General features: G+C 37.9%; 1 protein-coding gene across 1 annotated transcript; it reads left to right on the top strand.

The window, feature by feature from the left end:
- Positions 1-5,543: 5,543 nt before the first annotated feature.
- LOC143576407 (uncharacterized) lies at positions 5,544-6,613 on the top strand. The gene is made up of 2 exons (XM_077060503.1): positions 5,544-6,164; positions 6,287-6,613. Exons 1-2 carry the CDS (start codon positions 5,544-5,546, stop codon positions 6,611-6,613), a joined length of 948 nt encoding a protein of 315 aa, XP_076916618.1.
- Positions 6,614-15,205: the final 8,592 nt, after the last annotated feature.

Below are 15,205 nucleotides of genomic sequence, written 5' to 3'. Positions count from 1 at the left end.
TACAACAACCTAAATCAAGGTAATCTTATAAATCATTGTCAAGAACAAAAGATTGCAAACTAAGATGAATGATGATTGCTACTTGAAAGGATGATTACATAAAGATGGAAGCTTTGAATTCTCTATAACACACACAATAATTTTCCAGCAATTCAGAGAATTCCCCTAAGGCTCCACACTTGAAATGAAGATAATGAAGGTGTATTTATGCATTCTGGACGTCTGGCACGGGCAAGTGCACGGGCCTGCACTGTAAGGCCCTGAACCCCGGGAGCCCCACAGTTGGTATTCATACAAAATACTTATTAAAATAATTAAAACTTGAAAACGGTTTCTTCCATTAAAACAAACATCTCAGAGTGTAAATTCAGCGGAAACATAAATAGTGAAGTAAGTTCCCTAAAACCCGGGAATTTTGCCCAAAACCAATTTTAAATATAATTCATAAAACCATTTAAAATAAAATTGTTCAAATTACATTCTTCCATCCACGTATGCCCTTCACCGTCCAAGTAGCTTCGTGCACGACCAAGCGATAAGGCATCCTCTTCCTAACTTGAAACTCACACTAACATGCACACAAAGTCAGCTTGAGCTGCTGAGTTCAAGTTTTAAGTAAATAATATCAGTAGTGACAATTATGATAGTCATACCAAAAGTTTAAAAATAAAAGAGTGCATCCATTAAATCATCATTACCGAAAACTAAACATTCTCATACATACATATACAAAATGTATATATAATCATCCTTTCAAGTACATCCCTATATATATAACAATATATATATATATATATATATAACATCCACGTATAACATCAAGGTCGAGCAAACGTACAACCCAAACACGTAACATCAACGCACGCAAACACAAAGTAGGCATACGCAACATCAATAGTCGAAACGACCACAACATCGCCAAATATAGGCCAAGCAATAATGTATATATATATATATTTAACATCCTAAGGCCTACCATATACTAGCAAACCTATATAAAATCGTTTAAAACATTTCATCAAGTAAGAAAACAGTTAGGTATGCATGCTAGCCCAAAATTTAAAAAGAGTTAAAAGGGGGCATCATGAACTCACCTGAAATCAATCGAACACCTGCAACGAGCTAGGAAATCCCTAAGTGCACAATCACAAGCAAGGGCCTGTAAATTATACACAACGCGTTACTAAACTAGACCGTAAGAACACTCTTGCCTAATGGGCCGTTCAAGCCCAACACTTTGGCCCAAGGCCCAACAACTTGGCCCGAGGCCCAACACTTGGCCCAAGGTCCAACAACTTAGCCCAAGGCCCAACACTTGGCCCAAGGCCTAACACTTGGCCCAAGGCCCAACAACTTACCCCAGCCCCTAAAACCTTTCAACTAACCAAATCCACCGGTTAAGCCTAAAACGAACTTATCGATTAATAATGAGTAAAACGTGTAGATTTTAGCATGCGAAGATGCATTTAATTACATAGGATAAACTTTGAAATAAATTATTAAATTTTTACCAGAATTTAATAAATGTCTTAGGTTTATAAAAATATTTTTATTATATTTTTCTATTGGACAAAAAAATTATAAAAATTCCTCCAACACAGCAAGGTACGTGCAGCTATTTCAGTGCGTAACAAAATGGTTTAATTTTTATAAAATTCATTACTGAACCAAATTATAAGATTCCAATTGGGTTTGGTTCCTAACTCAAAATAATAACTTCCAGAAGTGGAACCAACCAATTTGGAACTGTCAAAAAAAGGTTATGACGTCGGGAAGACAGACCAGAATCCGTCATCCCGCATCAGTTTTGACACTCGATTTTCTAAATTCATAAAAACCATTCAAATCTCGTCCAAAAATTACGTATTATACATTTCTGGAAACTAGACTCAAAGTAGAACATCATGGAATCAAGAATCGATCAAAAACAATGGATTAATATCGCGTTACAGACCCTACAATAAACGTATACGAATCTATCAGCAAACTGTTTTTATCAAAACTCAACCTTAACGACCAATAAGCGCGTTAATATGATCAATTAAGGTGTAAAAGACATGAGGAATCATAAAACCGACCTTGAATTGAAGTTTTCACGGCTGAAACTTGGCTGGGCAGAAGAAAAACGAGCAGGGGGGGTCTTAGCTGCGATCGGCTGCTGTGGTTAGGGTTAGGGTTAACCTTTTATTTTATGAAATAAAATAAAAGTTACATCCAAGTTCCTCAAATTTGAAACATAAGGCATAATGGAAGGAAAAGTTAAGTCTTTTAACGTACCGGGATGACGTAAAGGCTTCCGAGAAACATCGATTAAATCCCGAAAATAGAGCATACTTTACAAGCTTTAACTCTTGGAACCGGAATTAACGGGTGTTACATGCACGGCCATGCCTAATTGTGGAAAGTCAATCATTGGCTTTAATCTGACCAAAAAGTCAGATTTCTCTGTTCTGGCACGGGCTGGTTATTTTGAACTTTCTCGGCTGTGGATCCTGCACTGGCTTGCATTGGCAATTTTTCTGGTTTGCACGGTCCCATGCACGGGCCGGCATGGGCGTGCAGGTCTGCCAGATTGCTGTTTTTGTTTCCGAAACGCCCTCTTTTCATGTTTTCTTTGTCGGGCGGGCGCCCAGACCTGCAAATTCACAAGTAACTCAAATAAGTACCTAAAACAATGAATTTTGCATGGAGTTCTGTATAAATATGAGGGTAATTTGATGCAATAAGATGTACACTTTGTGTTACATCAAGTACCGAGCTTGATGATAAGCCGGGGAACTGCCATTCTTGTAAGGGCCTGGTTGAGAAAGAAAACATAAATCCAAATATGAACATGGACTAAATGAAGTACTAGTAGTAATTAATCATCTTAAAATGGGAATGTTGACAATGTTGTGAAAACGTATTGTTGAGGTTCTTCCATTAAAATCGGTTAATTTCTTGTCAAGTGAATGTGCAACATTACCTATTTTATACAACTCTTGGATGGTTATTACACGAGTTTTATAATTTTCCAAGATTTGTGTGGGTTAATACTTGATAACTCAAGATTGATCCTTTACAACTTAACTAATCTCATTTGGTATTTTAAGTATAATAAAAAGGTTATTTTTACTAAAATATCAAGACCAATTCATTTAGTAATTTAAGGGGTTGCCTCATCTTTAAAGTAAGTTATCTTATAAATACTTAGTATAAATCACTTGCTTACATAAAATGATGTTTTAGTGGAGGTCATGAAGTTATGTATATCTCTTTCTTTAATTATCATAGAATAACATGACTTAGGAATAAGGTGTTATTCCCACATTTAATTACCATAGCAAGCATATATCACATGCTTAATAATTAATCATTAAACCAAGTAAAGAGGAGTTTCAACCAAGATGATACAGCTTTATCCTTGATCATCTCTTTAAAAATATAAAAACCCAAAAATGTTATCTTTAATTTATGCTTTTAAATTTCTTTTACAATACTTGTAAACCAAAACTACTTTGTTGTTTACTTCTCATTAAAATAAATACAACGATTTAGTAGAAAAAATCAAACAAGTTTGTCCGTAATTCGATACTTGGTTCTTACCTATACTATTCTACATTTATGATAGGTACACTTGCCTATTTGTGTGTGGTTTAGTTAAGATAAAAATCATTTTTATAAATTTAAAACTAGACATTGTGTGAAACAACCTTTTGAAAAACTTAAGAAACTTTTTCATATTTACTATCACCACACAATGCATCAAGTTTTTGGCACCGTTGCCGGGGACACACGGTGAATTTTTACAAACAATCCAAGTATTTATTAAACCTTGTTTATATTGTATATATTTATAAATTCATCAAAAAGATTAAAAATATTTTCTATCTTCTTTATTTTTTATTTTCATCTTTCTAGTTTATAAGTTGATTATTTTAGCTTAAGTTTTAGTTTGGCCTTTAGATCTTTTTTACTTTCCTAGTTAGTGTCTGTCCTCTACATCTACTCCCAAGCTCGTTTCACCACTTTCCGAACCGAACGCCACTTTCACCGAATAACACGCTTTCGGGCATGAAAAGCAATCGAAGGAGTTAAGGATGAACATGAAGGAGATACAACAACCAAGGATAACCAAGAGGAACCTATGGTGGCGGAACTAGACAACAAGCTAAACATGAGCCATTATGGCAAGCTGACACTTGACGGCTATGGCAATAGCGTTGCGTCAGCCGAAATTCTTGCAAACTTCGAAATCAAATCTAGTACCATTCATATGACTGAAAACTCTGTCCAATTTCATGGACTTCTCGATGAAGATCCTTTATCTCATATTTCCCGATTTCTTCGAATTTGTGGAACTTTCAAAATCCAAAATTACTCAGAAGATCAAGTTAGACTTAAACTATTTCCATTTTTGCTCCGGGGCCACGCCTTGGAATGACTTGAATCTTTATCATCCGGTGCCATCACCAACTGGAATTAGATGGTAGAGCAATTTATTCTAAAATACATTCCACTTGACAAAACTACCAAGTATCGTGCCAGCATCACCGGATTCTGCACGGATGAAAACTAGTCACTACACGCAGCATGGGAGAGATACAAGAGCATTCTTTGATGATGTTCGACCATGGATTGAAAAAGTGGCTTCAAGTCCAAACTTTCTTCGACACTCGAACTAGCCAAAACAAACAAGTTATCGATTAGGTCGCTGGTGGAGATCTCGGAACCAAGTTTCCAATGAGGCATTCAAGATCCTAGAAAAAGATTCCAAGAAAAACTTTGCCTATAATCCACCTCGATCAACCCAATCACACTAAGGCATACACCATGTCGACAATAGCACCTTTATTCCGCACAATTCGAGGCCCTCTCGGAGAAATTTGAATAGCTTCAGTTTGAGCTGGTCAAAGCAAAGGTAAAGTGCGATAGGTGTGGGGGAGATCACAAGGTCAAATACTGCCCAAGTATGGCCATCGAATAATGTAATTTCATAAGCCAACAGAATAACATGTATGGAAACACTAACAACTCTGGTTGGAGAAACCATCCTAACTTGAGATGGATGGATGGAGCCAACAATCAAGCTCCACCTGGCTTTGATAAACGGCCTTTCAATCAAACCAACCCTTTCAACCTAAACCTCCATACCAGAGCCAAGGTTTAAGTACCAACCAATAACCGAATGGTGGATCTATAGTGGAGAATCTTCTGACGCAACTCATAGCAAGTAATGAAGCTTCAAACAAATTGACAGAAGACCGATTCCTAAATAACGAAGTAGAGCTAAGGAACCAGAAGGCTTCTTTGCAAAACATCGAAAACCATGTAGGTCATTTCGCCCAACTACTTTCCGAAAGACAGCCTGAAGGACTCCCTAGTAACACAATTACCAATCCTAGTGCTCAAGCCAATGCAATAACCCTAAGAAGTGGCAGAACTGTTACAAATAACTCACAAGTCATACCTATCCAATCTGAAGGTGAGACTGAGGTTCTTGACACACCCAACAACCAACTAAAACCAACTACTCCTAAACCTACCGAAGTACATGTGAAACCATGTGTTCCACCAATTCCTTATCAAGCCGACTAAAGCAGGAAAAGATAGAGGCGCAATATGGCAAATTCCTAGAACTCTTTAAGCAATTCCATATTAACCTTCCATTCATAGAAGCCATTTCACAAATGCAAAAATATGAAAAGTTCTTAAAACAAGTTCTATCCCACAAAAGGAAGCTAGAAGAACTATCACACGTGATACTCAGTGAAGAATGCTCTGCCATTCTCCAGAACAAGCTTCCAAAGAAAATGACTGACCCTGGAAGTTTCACTATCCCCTGTTTGATAGGAAACTTGTTTGTCAGCAATGACTTAGTCAATTTAGGAGCTAGTATCAACTTAATGCCTTATACTGTCTTCTCTAAGCTAAGACTTAGAGAACCTACTCCAACTCGTATGAGCATTCAACTGGCTGATAGATCAGTGAAATACCCAAGAGGCATAGTTGAAAACATGTTAGTCAAAATCGATAAGTTTGTCTTTCCAGCCGACTTCGTTATTCTAGACATGGATGAAGACAACTACGTACCCATTATCCTAGGAAGACCATTCTTAGGTACCGCTAGAGCACTCATAGATGTTTACACTGGCAAACCCACTCTAAGAGTAGAGGATGAGGAGGTAACTTTTGATATAGGCAAATCGATGATTCCGTATACTTCCTAGATATGTGTTAATTAATAGTGAGCTGCCATCTATGAAAAAAAACGGAATTGGAAGCATATGACACACAATTGATCTAGAAAGAAGCAGATGCCGTCAATTCAGATGCTCAAGTTGTTTTTCAAGAAAAGGAGCTAGAAGAAAGCAACTCAGAGGAGACATTTGAAATAGTAAATAGAGATCTAGAACCAAAAGCTAAACCTTCTATCAAAGATCCACCTACTTTAGAACTTAAAGAATTACCCAAACACCTCGAGTACTCTTTCCTTGAAGGAAATTCTCGTTTACCTGTCATCATTTCTTCCGACCTTTCAAGCGATGAGAAAGAAAGACCACACAAAGTTCTTAAATCTCATAAGAAAGGCATCGTTTGGAAAATCATGTACATGAAAGGCTTCAACTCATAATTTTATGCTCACAAGAGTTTAATGGCAGAAGACTTCAAACCCGTAGTGCAGCACCAGAGATGACTAGATTCGAACATGCAAGACGTGGTGAAGAAGGAAGTTCTCAAACTGCTTGATGCAGGCCTGATATACCCAATATCCAATTCTCCTTAGGTAAGTTCTGTTCAAGTAGTCTCGAAGAAAGGAGGAATGATTGTAGTCACCGATGACAAGAATGAGCTGATTCCTATTAGAACCGTCATAGGAGGACGAGTTTGCACAGACTATTGCAAACTCAATGATGCCACTAGGAAGGATCACTTTCCTCTCCCGTTCATCGATTAGATGGTTGAGCGTCTATCAGGAAAGATGTACTACTGCTTCCTTAATGAATTCTCTGGTTATTTTCAAATTCCAATCTCACATGAAGATTAAGAGAAAACAACATTCACATGCCCCTATGGCATAATCCCTTAACAGCGAATGCCCTTTGTGTTGTGCAATGCTCCAGCTACTTGTCAACAATGTATGGTAGCCATCTTTCACGACATGATTGAAGATTCAATGGAAGTCTTCATGGATAAATTCTCCATCTTTGGTGATTCCTTCAATTTATGTCTTGAAAATCTAAAAAGGATGTTATCATGATGTGAGGAAGCCAACCTTGTGTTAAACTGGGAAAAATATCACTTTATGGTTATAGAAGGCATTGTTCTTGGACACAAGATCTCTCAAGCAGGATTGGAGGTGGATAGAGCCAAAGTAGAAACTATTTCCAAACTTCCTCCACCCACGCATGTTAAATCCATTCGAAGTTTCCTTGGCCATGCGGGCTTTTATCGCCGTTTCATAAAAGACTTTTTAACAATAGCCCGGCCAATGACACAACTTCTTGAAAAGGATGCTCAATTCATCTCTCCGAAGAATGTCTAAATGCATTCCAAATTCTGATGGACAAACTTGTAGATGCTCCGATTGTGGTCGCTCAAGACTGGACACTACCATTCAAACTCATGTGTGATGCGAGCGACTTGACAGCCGGAGTAGTCTTAGGACAAAGGAAAGATAAGTACTTTCATCCGATCTACTACACTAGCAAAATTATCAATGATGCTTAGGAGAATTACACGAATACCGATTTGGAGCTTTTGGCCATAGTATTCTCTTTTGACAAATTTCTTTCTTATGTAGTCCTTTCAAAAACCATTGTCAACAACGATCATGCGGAAATTAAGTACTTGTTCAGCAAACAAGATGCAAAACCCGTCTGATACAATGGATTTTACTTCTATAAGAATTCAATATCAAAATCAAGGACAAAAAAGGTTGTGAAAATGTTGCAGCCGATCATATTTCTCGTCTGGAATGTCCAGCTTCATAGGAAATGGCAGGGGTTATGATAAATGAAAACTTTCCCCAGAATTTCTTATGCATATCCAGACTCGTGAAGGACATCATCCTTGGTTTGTTGACACAGCAAATTACAAAGCTAGCGGAATCATTCTCAAAGGAATGACCTTTTAGCAAAGAAACAAATTCTTCTCTGATGTCAAATATTACTTTTGGGAGGATCCTTACTTATTCCGCATAGAAGCAGATCATATCATCCGAAGATGCATGTATGGAGAATAAGCACGCAAGATTCTGAAACAATGTCACGAAGGACCATCAGGAGGTCATTATGGAGCCTCGGCAACATCAAAGAAAGTATTTGATGTGGGCTTCTATTGGCCTACAATTTACCGAGAAACACATGAAATGGTTCGCTCGTGCGATGCATACCAACGTGTAAACAACATCTCATCCAGATTTGAAATACCACAAAGACTAATTGAGGTCTTTGAAATATTTGACGTTTAGGGCATCGACTTCAAAGGACCATTTCCAACATCATTTTGTCATCGCTATATCCTTGTTGCAGTAGGTTACGTATCCATATGGGTTGAAGCATAAGCTTTACCTACTAATGATGCTAGGATGGTGAAATTTCTGAAGAAATTATTCTCTCGTTTTGGTATTCCCAAATCACTTATATGCAATAAAGGAACACACTTTTGCAATGCGCAAATGGAAAAAGTATTGGATAGATACGGGGTGTATCATTGACTAGCTACACCTTATCACCCACAAACAAGTGGTAAGGTGTGAGTCACCAATCTAGGTATCAAACGAATCTTGGAGAAAATTTCAAATCCTAATCGCAGAGACTGGTCGGTGAAACTAGACGACGCCCTGTGGGCTTTCCGTACTGCACACAAAACTCCTATAGGGACAAAGCCGTTCAGATTGGTGTACGAAAAGGCATGTCATCTTCCAGTCGAACTCAAACACAAAGCATGCTGGGCACTTAAAACCACCAACCTTGATCTGCAATCCGTTGGGAATAACCGATTCATGCAGTTACACAAGCTAGACGAGGTGAGGGTAAAAGCATATGAAAATTCAAAAATTTACAAAGAAAGGACCAAAAGACTTCACGATGCACATCTAAAAAGTGAAATACAATTTAAAGGAGGCGACCAGGTACTACTATACAACTCTCACCTTCGTCTATTTCCTGGAAAATTGAAGTCTAGATGGTCCGGACATTTCTCAATTAAGGAAGTTTTTGAGTATGGAACCATCGAACTTGTTTAAAAAAATGGACATAGCTTTAAGGTAAACAGTCACCGATTTAAATTTTACTTAGGAGAAGCAGTAGAAACCACGATGGAGGTACTACCTCCATTCCATGAACTAAACTAACATAACTGTGAGTCAAACTAGCAACTCCGACAAAAATTTAGCATGTTTAGGTTTAGTTTATAGTTTTTAGATTAAGTATATATATATATATATATATATATATATATATATATGGAAACACGGGCTGTGTTGTCCTCAACACGGCCGTGTTCAATATAATTCCCTGCAGTGATTGACTCTGGCACTGTTTCAGGCTCAGATTGTCCATTTTCAGAGAAAACTTGCAAACATGGGGCGTGTTGAGCTCAACACAGCCGTGTTGACAAGCCTTAGCAGTTTATAAGTGTTGCACCATTTCCTTGAAGATTTTGCACATTTCCTAGCCATAATTCTCTGATTGTATAGCCTCCAAAATGACTATGGAACCCTCAAATGCCGAAAATTTGATCCCAACACCTCCGAAGAAGAAGAACATCAATTTGGAAATGATTCTGCAACCTCAAGAGATGACCCCAGAGCTCACCGAAATGCTTATTCAAAATGAGCAACGAGTCTTGCCTCTAACCGAAACAGTTGAAGAGATGAAGATGGAGCTCAGAGACATCAACGCGCAAATCCAACTTCAGTCCATCCAGTCGCGTTTCTTTCCACCACCACTGTCTTTTTGTGGAGGCGATCCTTTCGGTGAAAACCTACTCGGAGGGGGAGGTTTTGGAGACCTTTAATATAACCTCTTCTTATTTTCTCATTGAATATCCAAGGGAACGTACTAGGACTAGTGCTTAGGATTAACCGGACTTAACCCGGTTCTATATTGTTTTTTTGTTGCTTTTATTTTATGTGCTTTTGTTTTATGTATTTTTAGATTCAATGTAATTTAGGACTTGTTATGAAATGAAATTTAATTGTGTTTTAGGTATAAGATTTGTACACACTTAACCAACCGCCAAAAACCACGACCATTCTACGAGAGAAAATTCAAAAGTTTGCGCCAAATGACCCACCACGGACGTGTTGAGCTCAACATGGGCTGTGGTCACCTTGGGTTTGTTACAGCTTGTCATCTCTGCAATCATACAATTTTTATAAACTGGCATTTATGTCACTCAATTACCACAGTCGTGTTTATTTCACCACGGCCGTGTTTTGCCCTCCTGTATACCTATAAATGGCTATCACTTCACATTATTTTGACGTACCTCCTTTTCATACACTCTTTCCCAAGAACTTGCCATGGAGAGGAGAGAATGGAGGATAAGTTATGGAAGACAAGGACATGTGCCAATAGATGTAGTTCGGGAACTCATGTGCTTATGCAAGATAATCAACGAGCTAGTTAGTGTCAACATGGTGGCTGAATAGCGGAACTGAGAGCTACATGACAAGGTCGAAACCTTACACTTCGAAGGCTAAAGACCGAAGGATGGCAAAGGTAGAAGACAACCTCGAGCAACTTTTGTCCGAACATGCTCGCTTTAACCAGAACCAAGTCGAGAGGGAAACCCAAACCAACTTCATAACGGGGCCAGCCCACATGCAGACCTTGTTTGGAGGTGGACCGGGATTATTTAATTAGTTTACGTTAGGGTTAGGTTCTAGTTTGTCATCCTTTTTTACCACTCGCCATTTCCGTTTATCATTCATGTACTCGTTTATCCTATCGCCAATGTGTTTTAAATTGACATACCAAAAATTTTCAGTCTAATACAACCGTTAAACAAGTTCTGGGCTCGAAAAACGGTTAAAAAATGAAAATGTTGGACCAGATTGAGTCAGCACGGGTCATGCCCAATTGACCACGGTTGTGGTGAGTATAACTGACATGCGTTAACCCAAAAATAATCCATTTTTCACTTTGTAACTTACCGCTCAAACAATAGGATGATTTTCCGGCCAGTTTCACCCACAATCCGAATATTCCTTCTATCAATCATCAATGTATATCTATTTAGTCGTTATAATCTCATTCTAGGGCTCGACTAAACCATCTTCATATCAAATTCGGGTATAATCCGAACCCTAGATCCAAGTTCCTATAATATTTGGGTTAAACTAGGCCAAATTGATATGCTTAAACTTGTTTATATGATTTACACATGATTTTGGTTTGAAAGTTTGGTATAAACGAGTTCAAACACAATTTTTTGCCCACTCCAGTTGATTTTCAGTTCGGGTCGGGTTTCACCCTATTGACCGACCCAAATTCGAACCGATTGAGATAAGTTCGGAAAACTGGGTTGATACACACGTTCGAGTTTTCAAAATCCTGAATTCATGCAACATACGGGCCATGCTTTGCCTGAAAACAACCCTGGTCAACCAAGAAAGTCAACCTACTACAGCCCACATCAGCATGGCCCGTGTTGAACTCAGCACAGCTGTGTTGACTCTCGGTAACAGAACCTCAATTTTTCTAATTCGCTTAATCTTGATCCATTTTTGTTCTAAACCCTTAGGATGGCTCACTTCAACGAACGACACCCACAGCTACAATTTTCCGACAGAACCCAAGAAGGAAGAATGGCATTGAACCACTTACAAAACATTAAGCAGAGATTCGAGAAGCCGATTCTCTATGGGTGTAAGAGAACACTTAAGGAAGTTGACGAATAAAATCACATGATAAATATGGTTGAGGGCCCGTGGATGAAATTGTTCTTAAATGCAGATCGGTCAGAAACCAAACTAACCATGGAATTTTTAGCATCATTTCAGCTAAAAAAAATCAATCTCCAAACGGCCTTTGGGAATGAAACACGCTAAGATTCAGAATGGGAGGAGTGTGGAAAGATTCTGACCTCAGAAATTTCGGGATTAACATCGGTCTTTACACTGAGGAAGAAACAATGAATGATATTTGGTACATATCAGTCCACACGTTCCCAGATAAGTTAAGATAGGAAGACCACACGCTTTTGTAGGACAGATGATAAAGGACGCTTTGGAAATGCTATCACCACACAGTGGGGATACTTATAACTCGAGTGTCTTTAAAAGCACTGAACTCAAAGATCCTTTAATCAGATACATTCACTGCCTCCTAGGTAACACACTTACCAAACCTGGCACTAATGGAGCACTTGTAAATCTCCGTGACCTTTGGACACTTTACATCATAGTCTACATGCTCTGTTCTTTACTTTTTAAGAATGCCCAAGCCAGGGTTGGTGTACTATTGTTCGGAGGTGGGTGGATTGTGAAGCTTTACGAGGCATATGGAGTAGACACTCAAGGCACACTAGGACCAGCTCCTCTACCCCTAGACCTTGATAACTACTCAAGGATGGGACTGGTTGAGGTAGTCTCCATTGAACCATACATTGTGAGGTTCGTAGACTGCTCAACCATAGTTGTGGACACGGATATTCCATGATTGACATAGAGAATCCCGATCGCATCCCACATATGCCTGACTGTAGGATCGTTGGTAGTATGATTAGGTGTATGGTTGGGTAGACTTATTATGATGATGGTTTGGTTATGTTTTTGTTTGAAACAGTTTTATAGCTTTCTTCGTATGAATGTTCTAGAAATTATTATCATTAATATTTATGTATGATGCCCGCTTTCCAGGTAGCATAGGTAAATATATATATGTGGTCACTTCATGTTTTATACCTTGTGTATTGTGTTTGTGGTTGTATTTGTAAATTTTACACAAGTAGGAAAAGCTTTTAGTGCGAAAAACAACCCATCAAATTGCAAAGAGATAATAGCAAAAAATTTAGTCTCGGCTAGTAGGGAAGTTAAATTCCTTTTAAGCCTCGTTATCCATTTATTTTTGAATCTTTTCACACCGAAGACAATGCGAGATTCAAGTGTGGAGAGGGGTTTACACTTGGCCAAACCAAGTCTAAAAAGCAAAATTTTTGAACAAAATTTTTAAATTTAATCTTTTTGCAGCAATAAAAATCATTAGCTTTTTAAATGTTTTTGATAAATTGGTAAATGAAGAAATAACGAGAAACATTAGAGCAAAATAAATCTACCACAAAAGTGATAAATTAAAAATACGATTTGTAATACTGAGACTAACTTTATACAAAATATGGCATTTTCACCTAATCCTTTCTTTTTGTGAGAATTAAGCCTCATGCAGATATTCAGAAAAATACTTATATATTTGATACTTTTGAGTAAATCAGATACTTCTTGCGGATTAGAACTTATCTTAAGTATTCTTTTCGAGAGCAGATGAAGTGCTGCCTAAAAGAAAGGTAATATATTTCTAACAAAAACCACAAAGAATCACATTCAAAACCAAAACAAACAAACAAACCCTATTCCAATCACCAAAACACTAAACCAACCGCAAAACCCTAACCTATCAAATTACCCTTTCACTGCTAGAATTCAACATCGGTCTTTTACCGGCAGACCCTAAAGAATTGGAATGCATTATTTCAATTTTCAATTTACTTTGCTGCCTATAATTCACAAAACCAAAGTTGGCTCTAAAACATTGGGAGATAATTTTTCTCTTTAGAAATAAGGTGAGGAAAAAGTGGCACCAAGAGGAACAAAGGCCACCATTTTGTGGGATCTCCGAAAGTGCAAATGAAAAGAAGAGCACAATGATATGAACGATGTTTGGGCTGCGGAAATTGGTCTCATGAAGGAAGATGTAGAGTAGGTCAAACCCAATCCCAATACGAATATACAAAACTAATGAGCAGTTGGAAGTTATGTTCAAAGCACGGTTAAGGAAGAGTTGATCCACATCTTTGATAAAACCAGTCTTGACGATCTGACCTTAAAAGAGTCATTAGAATTGTTAAAAAAAACTGATTCACCACACTTCAGGACAAAGAAAAGAGCGACGACAAGAAAAAGAAGACAACTTTGAAGAAGAATCTCGATTAGTCGTACCCCTTCCGAAAAACACCCTTGCAAAAATACCCGACAAAACTGACCACCCACACACCAAAACCTTTGGAAATATATTATCTTTTAATGTATGCAACACTTCACAAAGTGGGTGGAGAATTGATCTCTCGACAAGCATATTCTCTGTAAGTTGTATCTTGGCTAAGAGTATTTATACATACAACATTACACGTATGTCCAAATATAACACCGAGTGTGTGTGAACATTGTGAGCACGTGGCGTTTTTTCTCTTATGAATGACCGGAACTTTCTAAAATTTCTTTGGATGTTTAGCTTCAGTTAACGTATTGTTCAAAGAATTTGTTCAAAGCTTGCTTGAGGACAAGAAAGGTTTAAGTGTGGGGAGATTTGAGGCATATTAATTTATACATCTTTTTATCACTAAAATATCTCCAAATAGGCGTAATATCGGCAATTATATTAGAATAAATAACCACTAATGTTTATAATTTCTATCTCTAGGTAAATATAACATTAAGGAATAAAACGAGGTGATATACGAATAAAAACTGAGAAAAATTGTGAAAACGAACTCAACACACCCCATGGTGAATCAAGGCATGGACATGTTAAGAACATACGAAGAAAAGACAAAATTCAGGAAGTCATAACATGGCCTTGTTGACATCAACACACCACATTCTAAAAGTACAAGAGGATAAGACAAAATAGAAGGTTCTGAAGATCAACATGGCCCATGTTGATACTACAAAAGAAAAGACAAAAATGAATACTTTTAGGCTCACCACGACCGTGTTCTCTCTCCTGTTGTACCATTTGGCAACGAGCAATTAATACAATAAGACAAACCAATCAACACGGTCGTGCCCAGCTCAACACGGGTCGTGTTGAGTCACCAGCTCAACCTATAAATTTAATGCTCATCCACTAGATTCAACACACCTGGACAAACATTAAATCCTCTTCAACCACCTTCTTTGACCACCATTAATTAGGGAATTTTCCCATCCATCCACTATTTGAAGATCAAGGAGATTATGCTATTGAAAGAAGTCATTAGCATCAAAGAATAGTCATCC

This window comes from Bidens hawaiensis, unplaced genomic scaffold (genome assembly GCF_021521415.1).
Source record: "Bidens hawaiensis isolate Kalapana, Puna unplaced genomic scaffold, B.hawaiensis_p1.1 tig00028110_1, whole genome shotgun sequence".
Classification (NCBI taxonomy): Eukaryota; Viridiplantae; Streptophyta; class Magnoliopsida; order Asterales; family Asteraceae; genus Bidens; species Bidens hawaiensis.
Note: the sequence above shows the minus strand (reverse complement) of the source record. Positions and strands in the feature narration are given on the sequence as shown.

Bases quoted from the DNA above. Each gene is read 5' to 3' on its own strand.
- LOC143576407 (XM_077060503.1), top strand. From the start codon at position 5,544: ATGTGTTCCACCAATTCCTTATCAAGCCGACTAAAGCAGGAAAAGATA. The intron at 6,165-6,286 runs GTAACTTTTGAT...CAATTGATCTAG, and splicing joins TAAGAGTAGAGGATGAGGAG to AAAGAAGCAGATGCCGTCAA.